At 43.7% G+C, this 26,792-nt stretch overlaps 1 protein-coding gene across 3 annotated transcripts in view; it reads right to left on the bottom strand.

The window, feature by feature from the left end:
• Nucleotides 1-20,200, bottom strand: part of ptbp3 (polypyrimidine tract binding protein 3) — a 72,761-nt gene extending 52,561 nt beyond the window's left edge. For 2 of the 3 annotated variants that reach the window (XM_055632437.1, XM_055632438.1), the window contains exons 1-2: nucleotides 19,997-20,131; nucleotides 19,084-19,117 (exon numbers count right to left, since the gene is read on the bottom strand). In XM_055632437.1, the coding sequence (XP_055488412.1) occupies nucleotides 19,084-19,117; nucleotides 19,997-20,004 (42 nt within the window). In that variant the 5' untranslated portion in view covers nucleotides 20,005-20,131. Of the gene's footprint in view, nucleotides 1-19,083; nucleotides 19,118-19,996 lie in introns of all 3 variants that reach the window. The other variant, XM_055632439.1, reaches the window with a different exon arrangement.
• Between the last annotated feature and the right edge of the window lie 6,592 nt (nucleotides 20,201-26,792).

Genomic DNA, 26,792 nt, shown 5'->3' with positions numbered 1-26,792 from the left:
TCTTCAGACTGATGTGAGGGATGGGGAAGAAGAAAGGAAGAGGCGGAGACAGTGGGCTGAGGGAGAGCTGGGAAGGGGAGGAGAAAGCAGGGACTACCTAAGATTGGAGAAGTCAATGTTCATACCGCTGGGGTGTAAACTGCCCAAGCGAAATATGAGGTCCTGCTCCTCCAATTTACGATAGGCCTCTCTGGCCAGTGAGGAGGCCCAGGACAGAAAGGTTGGATTCAGAATGGGGAGTTGAAGTGCTGAGCCATCAGGAGATCAAGTTGGTTATTGCGAACCGAGCAGAGGTGTTGGGCGAAGCGATCGCCAAGCCTACCCTTTGTCTCACTGATGTAGAGCAGCTGACACCTCGAGCGGCGGATGCAATAGATGAGGTTGGAGGTGCAGGTGAACCTCTGCCGCACCAGGAAAGACTGCTTGGGTCCTTGAATGGAGTCAAGGCCGACCACGGTGAACAAAGAGGAAGATGACTGAACTTTATTGCCTTCCATCACAGTGAGGAATGTTCATTCAACTGTGGTGGATGTTTATGTTGAATTTTATTTTGTATGTATTGTGTTCTTTTAACTTACTTTGGTGCGACACTCCTGTTGACTATACGAGACTGTACGACCCAAAATTATTTTATCCCAAATGATATATATTAAACGTCTTGAACTCATAATATTTAAGTCCACATTCCTGTAATTATATTACCAATCTCATACCATCTTGTCACAGACAAACTGGCACATACAATACCATGCATCTTTGCAGCATGTTTTAAGTATTGCTAACATTAAAAATAGTTCACATTGCCAAGAATTCATATTTGAATTTACATGGAAAGGACAATCAAGATATGGACCAATTGCCAATTTATCAAAAATAAATGGTATACTATAAGTGGAATGGTGACACACCTAGAAGAGCCACACAGTAGAAGGGATTGGTTGTAAGGGATTATGAACCATGAAAAGCATGCTATTTTAAATTGATTTTTCGCAATGTAAATTGAGGCCAAGTATTTTAACAGTTATTTTCGATCAAAGTTTCCTTGGTCGTGGCCTGCCATTTATGGAAATTTTACATTTGAATTCCTTCAGCAGCCATGACAAGGGCCAATTGGACCAACCAGCAAAATTTAACAGTCTATTTCGTTTCTTGGCATATTATTACAACTGCAAATGGCATAAGTAAGCAGGGACAACGAAGCATTCGCTGGAGCTCACGGCCAAACAAAAGTATAAATAACAATTTAAATACAGAATCCATAACTGTTTTATGGAATGTATTTATAGGAACTGCTACGTCAATTTAAGTTTAAAATCGTATTTAATATTTGAAAACCATTATACAAATTGATAGAATGTTCCAGCTACATGTTTTTTTTCTTTATCATCAGGCATATGTTAATCACCAACCCACCGGGATGTGTAAATTGGCTTTTGAGGATATTAATGCACATTATGTGATGTAAATGCAATATTTTGTTGCAAAAGCAAATGCGGATGACATTCGTCTTACTCAGCTTTCACAAAAACATAATGTTACGGATACTAAGTTGTAGAATAGGAAACTAGTGACAATGGGCATGACTGCCTTTCCTTTCCGCGAGTGAATTTTTAAACTGTATTCACGATCAACTGGGAAGCTGCTACAACTTAAAACTGGTGCTTTTAACTTGATAGAAACATAGAAACATAGAATAACCAAACTCTTCATAGCCATGGAATTATATCACTACATTGCTTGCAAATACAGGATGTACCCAGATTACAATAGGATTCTGTTAACAAGAACACAAGAGCAGCCATCACAGACTCAACCTAATCCTTGATGATTGCAGCTCAGTGTATTAGTTACCGGGGGAGGATCTGTACAGTTTATACCAATTCAAAATATGATACTGGATCTACTATATGCAACATTCTGTACACTCTCCTCGGTTATGCTCTTCCAAGACCAGTAACTTGTGTCAACCAGATTCAAGCTAAAAAAAAGCGACTCGGATCCATGAGGACTTCTCTCAGGTGTTGGTTGGCAATCACATTCAGGAACAGTTTAAAAATTACAAATTCACCTCTCCTTAACTGTAGGTTTTGAATTTGCTAACAACCAGTTAGCAAACCAATATTTTAGCAGCAGTACCTATTTTTTTTTTAAATAATGCGCATTTCCTCAAAACCACAAAGTCACCAGGATGCCTTGTTTTCCTCTTCATAAAAATGCTAATGGGATATAACTTTAAGAGCATGTCCAACATACACAACATCATTACTGGACTCAGTCAAGTTTTCTAACGAGCCCCCACAGATTAAAAATTCACGCCTGACCTTCAATTTTATGTTTGCAGAGATAACAAACAGGCCTGGCACACCTGTGCAAATTGCAGAGTAGTGTTAAGTATGTCAACAGATCAAAGACGTGTAATTCCATGTGGACAATGTCTACTGCTCTGCCCTGTCAACTCTCTTGGGCATACTGATCAATGACAAATCTTCAAAAAAAACCCACTCTTTTTGACTATCCCGAATCAGTCCTTGGCTTTGCAAAACACAATGCTGAAGAAACACAGCAGGCCAGGCAGCATCTGGGGACAAAATGACCAGGTGACAATTTGGGTTAGGACCCGAATGGTTTTGTCTGAAGGATCCCGACCTGAATCGTCGCCTGTCTATTTCCCCCACAGATGCTGCCCGTCACACTGAGTTCCACCATCAAGTTGTTAACGATTCGAGCATTTGCATATTCTTATATCTCCATTCTTACTTCTCAAATGCAGGTAGCTTTAACATTAGCTATCCTTCGGTCCTCCAGCACCTCATCGATAGCCAACGTTGGTACAAATATATCTGCCAGGACCCCACAACATTGGGTACAATTGTTCAGGCCCCAGGGATTTAACCACCAAAGTAATCATATAGCAAACAATCACTACATTATGCTTCGTTGTTACTTCTCACAAGACACACAAAGATACATTAAAAACACACATTAAGACATACTGGTGTCTGGTCCAGCGAACAGTACAGCCAGAGCATTCTCTACGAGTGGGATCAAGCCCTCCAGTAGACCCGATACCTTTGCCGCGTTCGTCAACGGGACCTGCGTGCATCTGCCAAGAGCGAGATGGGCCGTCGGATGCTCCCAGCAAGCGCTGCTGAGTCGTCCAAAAGAGGACCAGACAGCAGGCGGCCAATAACCCCACCAACTGAGAGAACAAAGGGGGGCCTGCTGGGATCCGGTGGGGGCGATGCAAGCCGGCAGCCCTGCCAGCAGCATGTTAGTTCTTTCTACTTTTTTTGTTTTTTTAGTATGTCTTAATGTGTGTTATTAATGTATCTTTGCGTGTCTTGTGTGTGTGGGGGGGGGGGGGGGGGGGGGGGGGGGGGGGGGGGGGGGGGGGGGGTGGTAAGGGGGAAACCGCTTCGGTCACCTCCTCCAAGGAGAGGCGACTTTTTCCATGTCGCCTCCCCCGTGGCCTAACATAGAGGATCGGTGCGGCCCTTCCCAGAGAAGCGCCCGGGGCTTCAGCTGCGGGCACAGCGTGGACACTCGTCGCGGAGCGAGCGCGTCCTCGCCGGAGGGGAGCGCTCTGCTTGCTGGCCCGCGGCAGCCTGAAACCGCGGTCTGCGGAGCTCCAGCTGGCGTCGTCCTGGGCCTGGGATCCCTCCAGGAGGAGAAGAGCTCCGACCGCCGGCCCTGCGGGCTGCGTGGACTTTCGATCTTCAACCGTCGGCCTGCACCAACTTGAAGCCGCGGTCTCCGGTGGGGTGGCACCGATTCTGAACTTACCTGGACTTTACCTTGTCTACACATCTGGACGCCTGCAGCGGCGGCTGTGGAGGGTTGAGGTCCCGACCACGGGGGAAATGGAGGACTGGCCAAATGTTGTGCCTTTCACCACAGTGATGAATGCTGTGGTGGATGTTTGGTTTAATTTCTATTCTGTTTTTGTGTGTTTTTTTTATTGTACCGCTGCTTGCAAATTCATTTCACTTGCACTTTATGAGTGATTGATTGATTGAGTGATTGAACAGAGGGACCCATCGTGGGCGTGCCACGAAGAACGAACACTACATTGACGACATTGAACAATTTGTAACTATACATTTTCTCCCCCAAAACGCAACGCCTCACACATTGATTAAACTCCATCTGCAATCCCACTGTATACTTTAACAGACTTCCTCACAGTCTGCGTCCCCAGCAACTTGTGAGCCCTGCAAACTTTCTAACCAGCTCATCTAAGTTTACCTCCGTCAATTTCAGGAGTATCCATTTCACTCCTAATAATGCATATACTATCATAAGGTCAGGCAGTTTGAACAGAATTTAAAACGTATGCTATTGAACGTATACCAGACTGATTCCTGGGTTGTCCAAGACTTTCATATGAAGAAAGACTGGATAGACTCGGCTTGTACTCGCTAGAATTTAGAAGATCTTATAGAAACTTACAAAATTCTTAAGGGGTTGGACAGGCTAGATGCAGGAAGATTGTTCCGATGTTGGGGAAGTCCAGGACAAGGGGTCACAGTTTAAGGATAAAGGGGTGATCTTTTAGGACCGAAATGAGAAAAAAAAATTTCACACAGAGAGTGGTGAATCTCTGGAATTCTCTGCCACAGAAGGTAGTTGAGGCCAGTTCATTGGCTATATTTAAGAGGGAGTTAGATGTGGCCCTTGTGGCTAAAGGGATCAGGGGGGGGTATGGAGAGAAGGCAGGCACAGGATACCGAGTTGGATGATCAGCCATGATCATATTGAATGGCAGTGCAGGCTCGAAGGGCCGAATGGCCTACTCCTGCACCTATTTTCTATGTTTCTATGGACAGGCTAAATGCAGGAAAAATATTCCCCATGTTGTGAGAGTCGAGAACCAGGGGTCACAGTTTAAGAATAAGGAGTAGGCCATTTAGGACTGAGATGAGGATAAACGTTTTCACCCAGAGAGTTGTGAATCTGTGGAATTCTCTGGCACAGAAGGCAGTAGAGGCCAATTCACTGGAAGTTTTCAAGAGAGTTAGATTTAGCTCTTAGGGCTAAAGGAATCAAAGGATATGGGGAGAAAGCAGGGATGGGGCACTGATTTTGGATGATCAGCCATGATCATATTGAATGGTGGTGTTGCCTCGAAGGGCCGTATAGCCTACTCCTGCACCTATTTTCTATGTTTCAAATGAAACCTCAAATCCCTTTTTGGAACATGCAAAATTGTAGACTCCACTATGGCCAGATTGTATCATCTGTAAATGATCAAAAGGTGGCATTCCTGTCCAAAACAAAGTTGTAGGTAGACAAAAGTGCTGGAGAAACTCAGTGGGTGCGGCAGTCTGAAGAAGGGTTTCGGCAGAAACGTTGCCTATTTCCTTCTCTCCATAGATGCTGCCGCACCCGCTGTGATTCTCCAGCACTTTTGTCTACCTTCGATTTTCTAGCATCTGCAGTTCCTTCTTGAACAAAACAAAGTTGTCACAGGGTTCCATTTACACAGCAGAGTCTAAACAGTTAATTACCGCATTGTCAGATTTTAATGGTCTAATCATATTAATCAGAGATTGTCCGGAAACTTGCCATATTAAAAGTTAACAGGCTGCAAGTCTGAACAAATCTCTCAAAATGTCTAAAACTATTCATTATGGGAAAAGGGTATATATGCAACATCATTTCTCAAAGGAGCAAGTTAATTTGCTTTATGCTTTTCCATGTTCAAACAACATGCAGTATAATGTTTCTGCACCAGGATGGGCAGATGGTGCTTATAGATGGCAGCATATTCTTTACAATGCATTCCTTTCACCTTGGTGCTGAGTGGCAGACTGTGGGGCCAGGCCTTTCCAGCGGTAGCAGGGCTGCTTTGTCTGCGGCAGTGCCAGGAAACAAGTCTACAAGAGGCAAGCCCTATCCCATTTATCCCCGAGGGTCAGAGCGGAATGTGAAGAGATTCAAGATGGTGGTGTGGTCGCAAGGAATGATTGAATGGCAGAGTAGACATGATGGAACGAATGGCCTAAATCTGCTCCTATAACTTATGATTGAACAGCCGATAATTGGAATCAGGGTCTTATCTCCCGTGCCCTCAAAGTGCTATGGATGCTACGAGGTCAGTTGTGGGAGTTTCACTAGCCGGTGCGCGAATCCAGATTGAGCAACAGGGAGTGGGGCCACTAAAGACCAGGCTTGGAGTTGGGAGGTGTGTGTGGGTTTTAACTTTGAAGCTGTGTAATTTGGCGAACTCATATAATCAATGTTTTAATACCTAGGTAATAGTATTTTAAACTGTGTAAAATGTAGGGAAACCATTTATGAAATGTATTGTGTCTTAGTAGGACTGTAAACATTAGACTTTGTTAGATTTATAGAAATATCTTTCTTCTTGGTATGGAAAATGTGTATGACTTGTGTGATCATTGTATTACATATGTATCTTATATTTTGAGGAATGGTCTTTGATAATTGAGCCTACTAGGGGTTTTGCTGTGTTGAAATAAAATAATTCTAAACAAAGTTAAACCACAGGCAAACAAAGGTTGTAAAATGAGGCCAGAGAAGGGGGATCATGTAACTGCTGTTGTCAATCAACAGAAGGACTCAGATGATTGGTTACTAGGTTGTCATACCCTCTGTATCTGAAATGTCTAATACCTATATAAATGCCATGAGTTTGTATCAAAGTTACTATTCTCTCTGGACCTGCCCCAGAGCATTAGCTCTGTGTTGGAAGGTTCAGAGACTAGTCTCAGCTGAATAAAGAATCGATTTCAACAGCTACAAGCGTTTGAGTCAAGTTGACATTAGATTGACAAAATAACTCAGTTTAACATATACATCATTGTTCGTTAAACCCTCTTTAATAATATTTAAAATAGTACACAGATTATACTACTCCAAAACAAAATTAAACAGAATTTTTCCAAATATCTCTCCTATCTGTGATAAATGTCAATGCCTAGAAGCTAACTTAATGCATACCTTTGTAAACTGCATAAAAATCAAAACATCGTTGAACAATCCTTGTTCAATACGTACCAGGGCCCCATCCCTGAACTCTACCTCTGTTACATTGACGACTGCTTTGGGGCCACTTCCTGCACCTACACACAACTGACTGACTTCATCCACTTCACCACCAACTTCCATCCGACACTTCAATACACCTGGACCTTTTCCGACACTTCCCTACCATTCCTTGACCTCACCATCTCCATCGCAGGGGACAGACTTCTGACCGACATACACTACAAACCAACTGACTCACATGGCTATCTGGATTACACGTCTTCCCACCCTGCCCCCTGTAAAGACTCCATCCCCTACTCTCAATTCCTCCGCCTACGCCGCATCTGCTCCCAGGTGAGACATTCCATACCAGGGCATCGGAAATTTTCTCGTTTTTCAGGGAACGGGGATTCCCCTCCGCCACCATAGATGAGGCTCGCACCAGGGTCTCATCCATACCCCGCAACACTGCTCTCTCTCCCCATCCCCGCACTCACAACAAGGGCAGAGTCCCCCTGGTCCTCACCTTTCACCCCACCAGCCGGCAAATACAACACATAATCCTCCGCCATTTCCGCCACCTCCAACGTGACCCCACCACTCGCCACATCTTCCCATCTCCCCCCCATGTCCGCCTTCCGCAAAGACCGCTCCCTCCACAACTCCCTTGTCAATTCTTCCCTTCCCTCCCGTACCACCCCCTCCCCGGGCACTTTCCGTTGCAACCGCAAGAAATGCAACACCTGTCCCTTCACCTCCCCCCTCGACTCCATTCAAGGTCCCAAGCAGTCGTTCCAAGTGCGACAAAGGTTCACCTGTATCTCCTCCAACCTCATCTACTGCATCCGCTGCTCTAGATGTCAGCCGATTTACATCGGGGAGACTAAGCGGCGGTTGGGCGATCATTTCGCCAAACACCTCTGCTCAGTCCGCAATAACCTACCTGAACCCCCAGTGGCTCAGCACTTCAACTCCCCCTCCCATTCCCAATCCGACCTCTCTGTCCTGGGTCTCCTCCATTGCCAGAGTGAGCAACACCGGAAATTGGAGGAACGGCACCTCATATTCCGCCTGGGCAGCTTGCATCCTGATGGCAAGAATGTTGAATTCTCCCAATTTTGCTAGCCCTTGCTGTCTCCTCCCCTTCCTTCACCCTCGAGCTGTCTCCTCCCATCCCCCCCCCCTCCGGCTCCCCCTCCTCTCCTTTTTCCTTCCTTCTCCCCCCCCCCCCCCCCCTTAGTTTTCCTGACTACACACTTAGACAATAATTGCCATTATAGCAACACTGCCATGAGAAAACCTGAAAATTCCATTTTGATTATCTGCTCTTCAGGCCACTATAAATAGCTCATGAAAACATCCTCAGATTCTACCTGCCTATATATTTTCCATTTGATAAGCATGACCAAGTTATGCAGGTTAATCAAATTATCAAAAGGAAGCACCTCCACAACTCGTTAACAAGACCTTCCATAGGGCTCTGTTACCTAAAAAAGGATACATTGTCAGCGCATGGTGCACAGCCTGCTTATATACTTTTGAGCAAGACGGTTCAAACACCCAAATACTAAACCCAAGAATGGACGAGTGGCCTTGGACAAAGAGCCAGTCAGCAACCACTCGAAAGATTTCAAACATGTCGACTAAGACAGGGTCCTTAATGCAGTGTCCTAAATGACACCAAATTGGGTAGAAGAGCAACGTGCCATTCATATGGCATAAGCCAAATGGAGCACCAGAGAGACATAAATAGAGGTGGTGGGAGATGGTGAAACACCAACATCAAATGTTGGGCTTGTGTTTGATCCAGAATCATCAAGGTGTGTTAAAATCAGCCCAAATAAAACTGAATGGTCACGATTCCCACAAGTCAGTAACGATGTTACACTTTCACCAAAGCAACTTTGAGGACATGTTGAAATTGCTTCCTCTAGCTGTGACAGTTTGAAGTACAAAGTCTGTTTTGCACACCTGGAGTTGGGGATGGGAGTAAAATAGTCATTCAAAATTTTCAAAAGTTGTAGAACTGCAAACCACAAGCCGTCCCAGAGCCTTGCCGGACCAACAGAGGTCACGTAAAAATGACAGAGCAATACTCCTCCGACACACTAATTATACCACTCGCATTTCTCTAAAGCAGTATGAACTGCATGAACGTAAACTTAAAGAACAGTACAAGAATGGTCCCGCTGCCAGGGAGCCGAGATACCAGCCTGAAAAATTGACCTCGGAAGTCAGCTATGGGGACTGATCCGCTGGCTCTGTCAAGGCTAAATTTCCAAGAGTCCTGGCCGCAGGGGTCAAAATTGGCCACCCCACCTGGCCAAGGCACCACATTTTCATGGGGGGGGGGGGGGGGGGGGGGGGGGGGAAATAGCCATCCGGGTAAGATTTCAAGTGCGTTCTCGTAATTTTGTCCAGATTAAAGGAGGTGGCGGATATCAGTTGCCAGAAAACTGGTGGTGGGCTTGTATAGAAATAAAGTTTATCATCGGAGGACTTGCTTAGGTCTAAAGAGCATGGGGATATATCCAACGTTACCTGGTGAACTACATGCAAAACCACAACCATTTCAGAATCCAAGAACAGCTTAATGGAGTTTTACTGCAGCCCACTCCTGTATTTTTTGAATATATATAAAAATGTTCTTACAATTTAGATTTCCTGCAGAGGGCACTGCACCATCTGAGATATAAACTAAAGATACTTGAGAAAGCTCCACAGAATGTTAATAAGAAATATGGCATACTAATATTAGACCGAGCCATTTTATTTCAGATTGAATTTAACTGCACATTCTTATTCCATTCTGCATTCTAGGTTTAAATTCATGAAAAACAAAACAAAATTGAAGAATATGACTGTAATTTCCCTTCGTGCAGATATCTTTAGAAATAACTAATAATTCTAAAGAGCAACATTTACAATTTTTAGATGGATTTAAAAAATAAAATCCATGGGTTAAGGGGGCAACATTCTCACCCATGTTACAAGGTTTGGTGTTCAAATCACACTCCTTTCAACACTGTTCACCTATCTATATTCTGACGATACTGCTTGACCTGCCGTTTAGTACTTTAGACTTTTTCTTTGCTGGATAAAACCCACACAGTAACAAGTAGACCGTGCAAACCACACATAGACAGCACCAGAAGTCTGGAATGAACTCATTAACTCATTAATTATTATTTAAAATGAACTCTCATTTCTCGGCAGCTCAATATTACGATGACATTTAACTACATTCTGGAGTAGAGACGAGAACGGTAGAATAATTTTTCATTTGACAGATGCTTCACTTACAGACCCTTCAGCCACTATACATTGGTCTTTTTTAACCACAGAAAAACCTTGGGAATACTTAACCTAACCAAGCCAAATAAGAGGTTAAATTTAAGATGTTAAATGCCACAATAGAATGTGCCTCCACGTTCCAGGCGCTCACCATCTGTGTACAAACTTATCCCTCACATCTTCTTTAAACATTGCCCATCTCACCTTAAAGCTATATCATCTAGTATTTGATTTTTCCATCCTGGGAAAAAAGTTCTGACTGTCTACCATATCTATATCTCTCATAATTCTTTATACTTGGAGATAGACCTTGGATTGGATATTGCTGCCACCCTTTGGATCTGTAAAATACTTATGAGGCTGGAACCAAAGTTTTTAAACTTTGGCTGGAGTTCCAGAGCCCTGGCCACCGATTGACCACATAAGTCTGTTATGAGAAACAATCTGCCTGCTCCAGCCGGGCCTGAATTTCAGAGCCTCAGCTAAAAGTGGCAAATTCAACCCGCCAATTGGCCATGGAAGTTCACTATGAAAACCAATCTGCCGATTCCAGTCGGAATTCCAGGGCCACAGCTACAGGCAGCAAATTCAATCTGCCGATTAGCGACAGACGTCGGCTATGGGAATGGATCTGCCGGCTCCGAAATACCAGAGCCCCAGCTTCAGGGAGCAAATTCCACCCATCGACCGGCGCAGAAGTCTCAACAAGGTTGAGATTGGCCGCCTAATCTGACCGAGGCAACACATTTGGAGGGGGGTAGTTGCCAGAAAATCAGTGGTGGACCTGTACTCCTATAACACCCCAATGAATAAAACGAGGCATCCCATCAATTTATGACATGAATTAGTTGCGCCCTTTATTGTGTGTGAGTCTCGACCCGAAACATCACCCATTGCTTATCTCCAGAGATGCTTTTTGTTATAGCGAGAAAATTGAATCGGCTCTTGTTCATTATTTGATATATTGAACAGAAGCCCACAAATTTATTCATTACTAGACTAAGTGCAAGCCCGTTGGGTCTGCTCCCCAACACAATATTCCACCACTCACCCGTTCCCCAAACGCGATATTCCACCACTCACGCATAGCCCCCAACTGCGCAAGCGCAGCTCATATCTTCATCCCCCAGCACTCCCTCCCTTTCCTCTTCACCCTCCCTTTTCTTTCCCCTCTCCTCCATCCCTCCCTCCCCTTTCCCCTACCCTGTCACACCCTCCCTCCGTAACTGCTCTCCTCTCCATAACCCCCCATCCCCCACTCACCTCCCTTATCCCCCCCACTATCCCTCCTCTCCTCCCCCACTCTCCATCTATTCTTCACTCCCTACCTCCCCCACTCCTCTCCCTCTATTCCCCCTCCTCCTCCACCAGACACGAGATTGAAAAAAACTGGGGGGGAAAGAGGAAGTTTTCTGATGAGTTTTCCGTGGATTTTGAAATTCGGAAAGACCCCACCGCCGCCACGAGGCCCCGCCACGGCCCCATCTTCGTGAGGCCTCACCGCTGCGGTCTCGATGCCTCCTGGATCACTGCGTAGAAACCCGGCCAGGGCCTCACGGGCAGAAGCCTGGGTCGGACAACGCGGCCGAGCACCACAGAAGCGCCCACCGACGCCGTTCCAGCCAGGAGAGGGTTGTGCTCACTCCACTACTTCAGCTTTATATTCTCCTTGCCGGGCGAGAGCATTAGTGATGCTCATTCAGCTCCTTCAGCTTTATATTCTCCACGCCGGGAGAGGCAGGCGACTGATAGAAGGGCACCAATTTGCGCATGTACGGTTTTCAAGATATTAAAAATATACCATCGATCGGAACAAAACCTGTTGCCCTTGTAGCAAAGGAGAATGGTGAATAAGGTGGCGAAAATCGTAGCGCTATCACGTAGCGTCTTTGCACAAATACAAAACCAGAAGAGCACAAGATCAGAGTTTTAGTTATGTGTACATGTTTAAGATCAAACTTAATGATACCCAGAGTGCAAGGAATTATTTTCAAAATTGTATGGACAAAAAAGCAAACATAGTTTTTCAAAAATTTCTACTGCCTTCATAAAAGTACTTCGGAGCTCTGTAGGTTGCAAATGGAGAAACTTGGGGGCCAAGTGACTTTAAAAAAAAAAATTAAGGGTCTCAACCCAAACCATCAGCTATCTATGTTCTCCAGAGATGCTGCTTGATCTGCTGACTTACTTGAATCCAGCTTTTTGTGTCATCCTTTATTGTTGGTTTTTGAACTGACAAAACAAAACAGTTTGATAATCAATTTTCTACAGAGCATAAAAATAATACCCATAGAGATGAACAGATGGTGCTCTAGCAAACCATAATATCTAATTAATTTCCCCCATTTTCGTAAATTGTACATAACATTTGGATTGGCTGCTGGGCTGTAGAAAATCTGTAGGTGAAAATAAGAAATACGTGGATTTAAAAAAAAGGATGGATTCTGTTCTTGAACTACCACCAACACTCGTGTTATGGCCTGCCATTAAAGGAATTACATTAATTTCTTGTTGCAGTAATTATGGATTTTAAGTACAGAATTCATAATGTAAATATGTGCATAACACTGTTACAATATGCTGAATAAAATTGTGAAAATCAGTTAGATTCCCATTATATTTAACAGTGTGTCCTGGAGATACAAGAATCCATTGACATCTCTGAAAGAAAAAACTTTGGAAGAATGCAACACCAAGAAAGCCAACTATGCCAAAAACTATTTACAAAACAATGTAGAATGGCACGGTTAAATAGTCCATTTCCCAATGGAAAATCGCCATGTTTTACTAGTTAACAAAAAGCTATTTAAAGATCCAACAGTTATCGATAGTGGATAAATCTCTCTCTTCTTTAAACTTAATAATAGTAATAGAATAAAAAATCAAGAAACACCATCTCATAATACATACTTGCTGGCAAGTCTAAAATACACAGACATGTATGAATTTTCAGTTAAGCCATTTAACAAGTAGCTTTTTATTCACACAAAGGCCATCCTGGTCCTCGCTCAGTAACAAGCTTACAGAAATTACAAGAATTGATACTGACATCTTGTTGTGAGTTAAGAAATGCACACTAAAGTCAATTAAATGAAGTCACCAATCATCCTTGAATCAAGTTAAATGTCATACAGAGACTAAAGGGTGAACAGACTTTCTGAATCAAAATGTCACAGTTGTACTATTTATTTTAAGTTTCAGAAAACATCCAAGGGACCACCTTACCAGAGGTACACAAAAAAGCTGGAGAAACTCAGCAGGTGCAGCAGCATCTATGGAGCGAAGGAAATAGGCAACGTTTCGGGCCGAAACCCTTCTTCAGACTGAAGAAGGGTTTCGGCCCGAAACGTTGCCTATTTCCTTCGCTCCATAGATGCTGCTGCACCCGCTGAGTTTCTCCAGCTTTTTTGTGTACCTTCGATTTTCCAGCATCTGCAGTTCCTTCTTAAACACCTTACCAGACGTATTTGGCCAAGATGCTGTAAATTGACCAGACAAGATAGCCCTTGCTTAAAATGCATAGTCTTACAAAACGGCTACCAGTCACTGGTATCTGCACTGGAATTTCTACTGTTCTCAACTAGATCGGCTCTTAAACGTACTGAACACCCAAAGATTACACAAAAGGAACCAAGATTCAATTTAATTGTCACATGTACCAATTAAGGTACAGTGAAATTTGAGTTACAATACAGCCAAATACACACAGCACATAAAATAAAGTTTAGCATAAACATCCACACTCCTCACTGTGATGGATGGCAATAAAGTTAAGTCATCTTCCTCCTGTTCACCCGTAGTCGGGGCCGTTGAACGGGGCCATTGCCGACGATCCGCTGTTCGAGCCCTCTCGTCGGGATGATCGAAACTCCGGCGTTAGGCCGGATAGGAACACTCCCGATTTGTCCGCTTCTTACCGGAGACCGGTGCTTCACAGTGTTAAAAGTCCACAGACCTCACGGTCGATGCTCCAACAATGGCGATCCTCGGCAAAAGATCCCAGGCTCCGCGATGGTAAGTCCGTGCCGCATCTGCGGCTTGAAGCTCACGGCCGGTCTCCAGGAAAGGCCGCACAACTCCACGTTGTAGGCCGTAGGAGGAGATGCGACATGGAGAAAAATCGCATCTCCATCGAGGTAAGTGACTGAAAAAGGTTTCCACCAATTCCCCCCACCCCCCACATAAAGCAAACATTCAAGACACACTTAAAATAATAAAAACAGAGAAGGGACAAGACAGACTGCTGGTGAGGCAGCCATCATTTATGATCTAGCCGACAGTGGAATTGCAAAATGCTAATGAATCAAGGAACAACCAAATTTAAAAGCATACACTTGATAATAAGCGAGTTCGGTATTCTGACTGCGCATGCCCAGGTCATAGGTCACTGACTATAAAACAGTCTCGGCAACGATGGTGCTGCATTGTGTGCAGGCTTGCGTTTCATCTGTAGTCAGGGTCGGGCCCGGCTCTCCATCACTGCGGGCGCTGTCGAGTTGCTGTTGGGCCATCCCCGTCCCCTCCCCGGTGTCCCGTCCCTGTCTGGAGGTGTCCAGGGTGGCCCTGGACTTGCAACCGGCACTGCAGCTCGGCTCTGCCTGTCCTGCCCAGTTGGCCAGCATCCCCCTCCCCTCAGTCCGACACCGAGATCCTGCTGAATATGGGCAGCCGCCGGCTCTGCTCGAAGACTGGCGACTCTGAGCCACTGCTGCTGGAGTCGTCCTGGTTAGAGTCTGCGGACGGGCTCCTGCTGGCCATGGGCAGGCTGTGCGTCCGCTGGAACTGCGGGTACTGTTGGTGATGGTGGTGCTGGCTGCAGCAGCAACCTTCTCCCCCTCCCTTGCCCAGCCCCAAGCCCAGAGTCCGGGCCAGCTCTAACTCCAGGTCGGGGCTGAAGGCCGCCTGCAGCGCTGACCAGTCTGGTGCTGGGCTGGAGGAGGCAGAGCCCAGGCTGGCGCTCTAGCGCAGGCGTGGCCAGGGCCCTCGCTCCTCCTCAGGGTTGTGGATGAAGTGGCAGCGGGTACCGTAGGGGCAGAAACCATTGGTGCGGAGCTCAGCCAGGCCGTGGGCTAACTGGCACTTGTCGCCCTAGCTGCCCATCGGGGAGGGGGTTTCTCTGCAGTTGGAGTGGGTTGGGTGAGAGTTGGCGCTGGCTGTGGTTCTCCGCCCTGGGGGCCTGTGTCCCATCGGTCTTTGCTTTAAACCAGCATCTGCAGTTCCTTCATACACAAGTGAGAAAATCCCCCCCCACTCGAGTGGGGGGACGGTCCAGGGGCGCTTCCCCCCCCCCCCCCCCCCCCCCCCCCCCCCCCCTCCCCTTCAGTCACCCCATGAAAAGACTAAAAAAATCAGGCCCAAACTATACTCGTTGAATCTACAGCGCTTCGTTCAATTTATATTTATGGCGTTCGACCTTTGACAAATCCCATGATTCCTCGCGTTTTTAGGAATACCGAACTCGCTTATTCATGCTGCAAAATTGATTTCACAAAACAAAAAAAAAATCACCAAAACCAGTTCTTAGGCTGGTTGTGTGCTGTATTTCAGCCCTACTAATTAACAATTGGGGTATTGTGCCATTCAAATGAACTAATCAAAGCCATCAGCCAGCTTCATTCTACTTCAGTCAATAAATAAGGCTCTCAATTGTCACCCGCACAACTCCAGATTAGTTTGGTAGGCAGAAAGCACTCTCCCACTCACTCCATATGCTGTCAAAGACCATCTCAATCCAAATATGGAATTACAGACACTAAAAGATACAACAATTGTTATGCAACAAATAACCTGTTGTAATACAAACTGAGACTATAATTGAACATAATGCCCGCTTGGAGGTTAACACCCAAACACGACACAAATAAATTTAAATCTCAAATTCATGGACTGGATAAAGAACATGTTTTTGTGCTAGTCAGTGGCTTTAATATGCTTACATGTCAAAAACTGTATCTTGACCATTAATAGTTTTTGCTGCATTAAAAGATCATGTCCGGAAATTTCAAGTGTCAAAGATTGTAACCTAAAACATGACTCCCAAAGATCAAAGCTATTTTCCTTACCCCAATTGCTCTTACAATACAGTACAATTTGACATTCTCTTAACCCACCCAAGGCACAGACTAGCCTTTATTCAAATCAAGAATTGTGTATTCTAGCAACCTATTGTTACTACTGTACAATAGTGGTCAATTGCTTTGTTCCTCCTGGAACCAGATGAACATCAACATGTACCAAGCTGCAAAGTATGGCAACTCAAATTTGCAATCAACTGAATCTAGATATTTGTTCCAAGTTTATCCCACCATATAGCAGAGTCTGGTGTAATCGGCCCATCTTTTGCCCGAAGAGTGGAACCTTTGGGTGATTTAAAAAAAATATAAAACAATTTAAATTGAACGCAAAAGAGATCGCAGATGTAAAAATCAGCTAGTTAAAAGCAGCACCAGTGGGGGAAAAAGGTGGAAACCGACATTTTGGTTGCGATTCTACATGGGAAAAAATATAGAAACATAGTAAAATAGGTGCCGGAGTAGGCCATTCAGCTCTTCGAGCCAGCAACGCCATTCAATATGATCATGGCTGATCATCTACCCCGTTCCTGCTTTTTCCCCATATCCCTCGATTCCTTTAGCACCAAGAGCCAAATCGAACTCTCTCATGAGAACATCCAGTGAATTGGCCTCCACTGCCTTCTGTGGCAGAGAATTCCACAGATTCACAACTCTACATCAGGACTGAACCGATTTAGATGTCCATACCCATGTAACACAGTTGACAACATGCTGTTGAATTAGATATCCTTGTTCATGAAGGCCTGGTGTGTGTAGCTTGTCTTATGAAAAACAATTATCAAACCCTCAAGAAATTATTAGTTCTACAAGTACAAATAAACATTAGCTACTAACCAACAGCATGAACAAAAGTTCTGTCCGGGTCACTAACAATTGATCAATAAAATATTAACAGCTCAATGTTTCTGCTGAATTAAAAGAAAATCCTGGTTCAACCTTAAATTCTGTTTAAAAATGAATCCAAACTTCAGCTATAACATTACATATTTTTATCTGAAATTATTCTTTCACTGCAGAAGCCCTCGGGTAACAACTGCATTGAAAATTGCCCATGTCCACCATAATATTTTCTGCAAGCAAAGGAAATGATCTGAAAACCAGCACTAATGGCATAACATGCTGAAGTATCAAGACCCCACCCCCACGAACTGTCTCCCTCGGATGGTCACGTCGCACATCGACCCGGCACAGACACATTTGCACTTTAGACTGTTTTACTGTTCTTTTTATAAATCATGTTTCTCGGGGTATCTAAATCTAAATTTTATTAGTTGTTTAAGTTATGACATCGGATGGAAGCTGCATACCAAATTTCGTTGCACATATGTGCAATGACAATAAAAGATATTATTATTTTTACTTGGGAACAGAGAAATCATTCACCAGTAAATGGTACCAATTGACAAGTTGTATGTCCTTGTATGTCCAGACCTGGCTACCAGCTTGGTCATAAAAGATTGCATCCACACATAGATTCTACAACCTACAATTAATCAGGTGTGGAAACCAACCCCATAGATTGAACTCTCCAATTAAAATAACCCCTCCCCCTTTCCCATGCCCCCCCACCCTCTTTCACCAATATCTGTCCAGGCTTTACATTTCACTTCTCTTCCTTTATTTATCTAATGCCCATTTTGTCTCCTTTTCACCTCTGGCCTTGAGCACCTTTCCTGTATTCACCAATCACTTGTGTAAGAAGGAACTGCAGATGCTGGTTTAAACCGAAGATAGTTACTCAAGCTTTTTGTGTCTATCTTCCACCTATCACTTGCCAGGCGGTCTTCTTTTCCAGCTTTCTTCCCACTACTCCAGTGTGAACAAAGGTCTCAACCCAAAGCATAATCTGTACATTCCCACACAGGTGTTACCTGATCCGCTGAGTTTCTCTATGTTTCATCATCAAGTTTGCGTCTGTTTCTTGTAGTTTGTTCCCTCACTGATATAAGTTTGTGTCATAGGAAAATTACATTTTGTGTATTATTGTATACAATTTCTCCTGGGGATCCATTAAATCAAGAAGCGGAGATTGATGTACACTTCTGTCCCTTGAGACCAACAATGGGCACGGTTATGAACAGAAAACATCACCAGTTATTGGCTGCGCACAGCCCCAAGGGAAAACTACCTCAATGCAGATCACACACTTAAAACGCATCATAATTTTCCCAGACTCGTGTTAAAGAACTAAGCGCGTTGATAATTGCACGTCGCGTAGCTTCAGTGGATTTTTTTTAATTCACGCAGTTCTCTTGTAAACCACGACGCAGATCAAATAGCTCACGAAAGTATCACCCCGACAGTATAGGAAAAAACCCCACCAGTTCCTCCTTTAACAAGAGCTACACACTTCCTGTTGTTTAGTGCGTTAATCTCTTGTTTCAAGTTGGTGACCAGGTTCAGTAAAAACGTGACCAAGTTACCTATAATCGTCGCAAAAGCTTTTCGGGCCCTCACATAATCCTTTAGCGATGAGAAACGGCTCCATTGCTGCCAACCCTATGACTAATTGTTTGAGAAGCTGTTGTTGAAACAGCAGCCCTGCCAGAAAATGGTGACGGTAAACCAATGGTGAAGGAGGAAAAAAAACCTCTAAGCGACACAATGAAACACAAAAGGCAAGAGATTCAAGGCTGAACTTTTCAAAGCATATAAACACAAGAAGAATGCATGAAATTAATAAAGGGAAAAAAAGTAAAGTTAGAAAGAGAGAAAAGACTCCTACCTTTAAACCGACTGCTATAAGATCGGTGACAATGCTGTAGGGAAGGAAAAGGGGAAAGAGAACGTGAGAAAAAAAAGTTAAAGCTCCAGTTACTTACACAATGAAACTTGAGACAGGGGATGGGTTGGTGGAATAATTTATAAAATTAAAAATGAATTTTAACAAAAGGGAAAGCTTGTAGAAAGTTCAGCTTATGGTTTATGATTGCAGGAGTTTTTTTTGTTTCTTAAAGGCCAAGGGGAGAGCATAGACGAAGCTACTCGAGTTAAGAGAGCAGAAAAAGTCTCTAAGCTTTCATAATGGGGAAGGCTCTTCCTGCCAGCATGGTGGTATCGTGCAAACCAAACTACAATCTGAATCACGGTCGCTCGTACAAAGCGAGACAAGAGTGTAGGGGGAAAAGCCATCGTACTTTGACTAGTAAACTAGCACTCACCCTCCAGCCCCTCACTCATTACCACAAACCACATAGTTGCAGACAGAATTGGCTTCAATGGTAGCGGTGAACTTTCCCTTGATTAAAAAAAACGAAACGCACTCACAAATAAACTCTCTCGTTACATTTACGTCTTTGCAAAACATTAAAAATGCACCGTGAATTAATTATCGTGCTTCGTCCAAGCTGAGCATTTTTATTATTTGTTTTAAAAAAAGGCTCAATAAACGTACAAAAAAAAAATCGAAGTTAAGAGTATAAAATTAAAACTCTTGACCGAACTGTCTTGAAATCCCAACGTGATCGGACTACAAAATGTCACTTGTGTAATACCATAAAGTTATCCTCCACGGACACAGCAATATATGTTGAAAAGGAAAACAAGACGGCGTCGTCGAGCCTGGGCGCCAGCGTAAGCCCGCGGCCGAGGAGGAAGAGGAGAGGGGAAAAAAACACAAGAGGCCACCATCAACTTACCCGTCCATCGCACACACGCCCGCCTGATGCACAGATACACGACGAGAAGGGGCAGCGATGGCGGCCGTTGGCGGGCGACGGTTGGGGGCGGCCGCGAGCGAGCCTTTCAAACACGCGGCGCTGACCGAGGAGAAGGCGGCAGCAACAACTTCCCGCCGTGAGTAATACCGAGGGGAATGAGGAGTGCCAGCGCAAAAGGCTGACGGAAAGAGACTGGAGGGAGGTGGGGGGGGGGGGGTAGATAGGCGGGCGGAAGAGAAGCTCCTCCTTTGCAATCCTGTCTCCACCTCGCACTCACATTCACAAAATGGCCACCGGGCCTCAGCGGTGTCGACAAGTTCACAACCCACGGCAACCCACAGCAAAGTTTTTGCCCTGTATATATTTTTCATTCCGGATAAATTCATTTTTGTAAATAAAAACCCCCCACTCCAAATGAAAATAAAAACAAACGTGTAACGAGGTGCTAATACTACTGGGAATAACACTAGCAATATTGACATACTAAGAACGTATCAAGAATTTTGCATTGTTGTTTCCCATATTTTTATCACGAATAATGTTTATTTTTGAAATTACAAAAACACACCAAATGTACTCTGATGCACGTTTATTTTGCATCCCTTTTTAATTGTGCAAATTGACGTTATCCCACATGTATCCTGTATAATTAATGTTCTGGGTAGGCATTTGCTTCTGAATGGTTTGAGTGCTTCAGGTGTTTGGTTCCCTTGCTTTGGCCGGAGCTGGGTGATAACCATCCAACACCATTACGGATGAAACTGCAGATGCTGGAAATCTTTTTTAAAAAAAACAGAAGCTGCTGGAAACACTCTGCATGTCTGCTTGCAACTGTTGTGAAGATGTTTTTGTTTATTTTCCTGTAGTTTAGTTTAAGTTTAAAGATAGAACAAGGAGGAGGCCCTTCGACACTCAGCATCCAGTTCACACTAGTTATATTACACCACTTTCACATCCACACCCGACACATTCGGGGCAATTTACAGTGATCAATCAACTTACAAACTCACACGTCTTTGGGGCTGGGAGGAAACTGGAGCAGCCGGAAGAAACCCACATAGTCACAGGAAGAATGTACAAACTCCCCACAGAGAGCAGCCAAGGTCAGGATCAAACCTGGGTCTCTGGTTGTTGTGAGGCAGCAGCTCCACCAATTGCACCAATGTGCTGCCTATAGATGCTGTCTGACCTGTTGAATGTTTCCATCATTTTCTGTTTTTATGGATATAGCTCAAAATCATACCATTCTGTTCTTCCTTTTGTTAGAAGGAATAAATGTGGTTTGTGCCTCAACAAATGGTCTGGCGTGGGTGAATAAAATAATTTTAATAAATTCATTTCAAATTATAGCCTTGAGTGAAATCACTGTTTCTAGTGAGTTTTTGTAAATGTGTCATTCACTGATAATTTAAAGACGTTGCAATTGGCCAATATTTTATTTTAGAGCATAGTGTGAAATATGAAAAGAATTAGATCTAATTTCAGATTTCTGGCAACTACCAGTTCTTTGCTTTTTCAATAATTATACTTTAAATTTATGAAGTGAACAATTTAAGTCTGTTTCTTCCTCAGCAGCCAAAAAATCATCTGTCCCATCATCCACAACAATGACAATTGGGTGGAGTAATTAAATATTTTTTCTTGCAGTTCATTCCTCTTAAATTACATATATACAGAATCTCTGGTATTTGGTCAAATATAAAGACGGGATGAAATACACTGCAGGTGCTGGAATCTTGAATAGAAGAACAGACAACTGGAAGAATTCAGTGGGTCAAGCAGCATCTGTGGAGGGGATTAGAGACATAGAAGTGTGAAAATGTACACATCCAGATTGAGGGACAGTTTCTTCCCAGCTGTTATCAGGCAACTAAACCATCCTATCAACAACTAGAGAGCAGTCCTGAGCTACCATCACCTCATTGGAGACCCTCGGACTATCTTTTATCTGATTTTACTGGACTTTATCTTGCACTAAACGTTATTTCCATGATCATGTATTGGCATGATGTGGATGGCTTGATTGTAATCTTGCATTGTCTCTGCAACTGGATTAGCATGCAGCAAAAGCTTTTCACTGTACCTCCACATACTTGACAAGAAACTAAACTCAACTCATGGAGATACAAGGAACTACAAGTAAGCTGGTTTACGAAAATAGACGCAAAGTACTGCAGTAACTTTGTGGGTCAGGCAGCATCTCTAGAGAACATGGATTGGCGATGTTTTGGGTCGAGACCCTTCCTGAGACTGATTGTGGTGTGTGTGGGGGGGGTGGGAGGGGGTAAGCTGGAGCAGTGGGGGGGAGGAAGTTGATGGAGGGGGCAGTCATTTACGTAAAATTGAAATTTGGGACTTCAATGTTCATATCATTGGGTTAGAAGCTACCCAAGTGGGAAGTGAGGTGCTATTCCTCCAATTTGCCTGTGGCCCCATTGTAGAAATAGAGGAGGCCAGGACAGAAAGATCAACATGGCCTAATCAACACTTGGTCTTGCCGATGTAGAGGAGGCCACATTGGGAAACCTAAATGAAGTTAGAGGGGGTGCAAGTGAACTTCTGTCATTGCACCAGGATTTGATGCAATGAGTCAATAGATTCTCTGCCATACACCCCAAGAAATTCAAGAGAGTCATCATTGACATATCAAATCTCAATCTTCCAAGGATATTGTGCTTTCTTTATGATGACATCAAGAATGTAATGCATTATTTTTATGCCAATGTGATAGAATTGTAATCAGAAATTAGTTTATGTGGGTGTAGTGCCATTGTGATGTCAATCGGTGTATAATGCACAATGGATGATGATCTTTTTAAATTGTACAAGGAAGGGAAGCAAGTCTTAACCAATTTGTTAAGAGCCGAGTCTTTGTTACATCGGACCTAACTCTCCCTGGAACACTGCTGTGAAATGCAGTGGGAAAGTCTTAAAATCCTCCACAATGACCATCGTCTGCAGCTCTCCCTATCATCTTGCCCTTCCTCCACTTCCCTCATAAATTGATATTCCTCCCTTGCAATGTCCTCATTTTACCCTGCAGACCTTGATTGCATCCTATCCCCCCGTCTAACCCCTCTGACCAACATCTGAGACATCTCGTGCCCGTTAACACTTCAATAACCTTCAATTTCTAACCCCCCATTGTTTCACCTTTACTAAGGACATTCAGTTTCATTACACCTCTGTCCCCCACCAGAAAGGTCTTTGTGCTCTCCTGTTCATGTCATAGGAGCAGAGTTAGGCCATTCAGCCCATTGTGTCTACTCTGCTATTCAATCATGGCTGATCTTTCCCTCTCAACACCATTCTCCTGCCGTCATCCTTGACTCCCTTACTAATCAGGAACCTGTCAATCTCCACTAAAAATACCAATTTTATACAATTATATGCCCAAATTATCCTATTCAAAAATACTCAGCTTTAAAAATTTTCCTTGAACAGAGACCCAATCAATTTCCCTCTACTTACATCCTCCTGCGCCTGGCGGAACTTGTCCTCACCCTCAACAACTTCTCCATTGACTCCTCTCAGTGTCTCCAAGTTAAAATTGTAGCCATGGGCTACAGCTATGCCTGTCCTTTTGTCGGTTATGTTGAACAATTCTTAACGTACACTGTCACCATCCCCAAACTCTTTCTCCACTACATCAATGACTGCAATGGAGCTGCCTCCTGCACCCGTGCATAACTCATTGATTAACGTTACCACTAACTTCCATCCGCTCACTTCGACTATCTCTGGCATCTCTCTCCCCTTTCTTGATCTCTCTGTCTCCATCACAGGGGGCAGACTATAGACTGACTTCTACTATATACCTACCGATTCCGACAAATATATGGACCCTACCTCTTCCGCAGATGCTGTCATCTAATATCAATTTCTCCATGTCTGCCTCATCTGTTCCCAAGAAGAGGCTTTCCATTCTAGATGTCCTCATTCTTTAGTAAACATGGTTTCCCCCCTGCTGATATAGATGGATGCCTCACCTGCATCTCCCTTGTGTTCCATAGTTCTGCTGATACTCCTCTCCCCAGACGGAACAAAGATAGAGTTCTCCTGGTCCTCACCTTTCAGCCGCCAGTGTGTGCATCCAACACTTCATCCTCGGACATTTCTATGACTTCCAACAAGATCCTACCACCAGTCACCTCTTTTCTTTTAGGAAGGAACAGCACCTTATATTCTGTTTGGGTAGCTTACAACCCATCGGTATGAATATTGAATTCTCTAATTTTAGTTAACTACAACTTCTTCCCCCAAACCAGCCCTCGCAGGTTTCCTCTTCCACCTACATTCCTTCCTCTAGCTTCACAATTCACACCTCTTCAATCCTTTTGGTCCATACTTTGTCCTTTCATCTCTGGCCATTGTAACCAACTGCTTATTAAAAAAACCCTATCACTAGTATCAACCTATTACCTGCCAGATTGAGTTCTGCCCTTCTTCTCCTCCAGCCTTCTTCCCCCCCACAATCAGTCTAAATAAGGGTCATGACCCAAAACTTCATCTACCCATGTTCTCCAGACATGCTGTCTGACCTGCTGAGTTACTCCAGCACTTTGTGTCTTTTATAATACAGTATTCTGTTTTTGGTTGACCGGAATATTTGCCTTTAGTAAATGGAACTCACCTGTCTGATCAATAATTAGTATATTTTTGTGCCAGAAGGAGAGTTCCAACATTGATGTATGTGGCAGATTCAAATGGATTGAAAGGTTAAGTGCTCTTGTGACATTGATTATATTGCTTACCAGGAAGGAATTTTCAGGCTTCAAAAGTGCCAGGGAAACATGTCACGCTTTCATTCTATGCTTTGTGATCTATGAGTTTAGGTAGAAACAAACTAAGTTTTCTGAGTGGTATGGTTCATTGACTGCCAGCTGAATCTCACAGGTGTAGTCTTGCCCAATTCCATTTAGGAAACAAAGGACTTTCTACCTAATTAACTAATAGAAAAAAATGTTGCTTGAAATAAGTAAAGTGGTAGATAACAAAGGAAGAGGAAAAAGTGTTGGGGAGATTGTAGCAGTCTTTGGAGATCAGTGCAAGCACATAACGGCACTATTTATTCCCACTGCAAGGTTAATATTCATCCCTCACCACGTGTGCAATTTTGCTGTTCGGTAAAAGTTCATAAAAGTTTTCTAAATTCTCCTTGGTCGATAGAAAACTCATGGCAAACTATGCAATACATTTAATATATCAGAAATAGAATTTAGGATCAACTATTTAATCAGCTAATAAAGAAAAATAGTACAGCAGTGAACTATGATTATCTTTAATTATCCTGTTTAATCTGCAAGGATATGTGCTTCATGTCATTTAAATGTACAACATTCGCTTGTGCTTTGAGGTTTTGCATTGACTGGAAAACTTCTTCACGGTGGCGCAGCAGTGAGAGTTGCTATCTTACGGTGCCAGGGACCCAGGTTCAATCCGGACTACAGGTGCTTGTCTGTATTGAGTTTGTACGTTCTCCCCGTGACCTGTGTGGGTTTTCTCTGGGACCTCTGGTTTCTTCCCACACTCCAAAGACGTACAGGTTTGTAGGGTAATTGGCTTGGTTTAATTGTAAATTATCCCTGGTGTGTGTAGAATAGTGTTAGTGTGTGGGGTTCGCTGGTCGGCGCGGACTTGGTAAACCGAAGGGCTTGTTACGGCGCAGTATCTCTAAACTAAACTAAAAAGCTAATTATATTTTCATCATTATGTAATTAGGTAGATCTATTTTAGGAAATATATATTTTTTAAATGTTTTCTTGCCTGTTCTCTCTCTTTCCCCACATTTATCATTTGTCACAGTATGATTTCAGAAAAGCTAGTTACTGTTACGATCATTCCAAGTAATCACATGTTAATTTTCTCAGTGAAGATCAGATTTTTTTGCTTAAGGGAGAGAAAGAAAGTCAAGTTTGGTACCATTCACACATGGACTTGCATTAGTGATTGCTTGACGGAAATTAGAGGAAGAATCCTGCCCACTAGACCCATCCACTGTTTTGGTTAAAATCACATAACTCAGTATATGCTGTATGTATCAGCCAGTCACTGAATCTTTAGGTTATATTTGTAATTTATTTCTGTAAAATTTATACTGCAATTAAATCACAGTATGCACACAATGACAAACTTCTATTTTATGATATTGGACACAGACACTGTTGAGACATTGAATCGTCATTCAATTCAATTAATTAATTTAATCAATTTCCTGTCCTTGGTCATGTGAACAAACTTGTGCCACAAAGAAATCGGAGCATTCTGAACTCAGGGTTCTGGAATATCATGTCAATCTATCCAAAGAGTCAGCCGTTAAACAGCACAGAAGCAGGCCTGTCAGCCCAACTAGTACATGCCAACCACCAGAACTAGTCCCATTTGCATGTGTTTGGCTCGTCTTCTATCTATATTCTACATTACTAAAAGCCTGATCTTGACTGCTTTTGGCCCACTGTGCTGCGATTTCCGAGAGAACGCCTCCACCTACGGCCATCATTTTTGGCCACCTCACTCAGAGCCCACGTCTGCCTTCCTGGACCGGAGGATTTTTCCCATCGATGAAAAAACAGAGAGATATTAATGATTTTTTTAAAATCACCATTCTCTCTGCTGCCCTGCTGGATGAAGGGGGGGGGGGACTATAAAACCAGGAAGTGGTGTGCCTCACTCAGTCTTTGCAAGATGGAGGTCACGTCTCTCCGAGCTCTGAATAACACTGAACACATGTCTACTCAACTGTGAGTGAGTTTGGGGGGCTCAGTTCCAATGGAAG

This window comes from Leucoraja erinacea, chromosome 3 (assembly GCF_028641065.1).
Source record: "Leucoraja erinacea ecotype New England chromosome 3, Leri_hhj_1, whole genome shotgun sequence".
Taxonomy (NCBI): domain Eukaryota; kingdom Metazoa; phylum Chordata; class Chondrichthyes; order Rajiformes; family Rajidae; genus Leucoraja; species Leucoraja erinaceus.
This window is presented reverse-complemented; position numbering and strand designations above follow the sequence as displayed.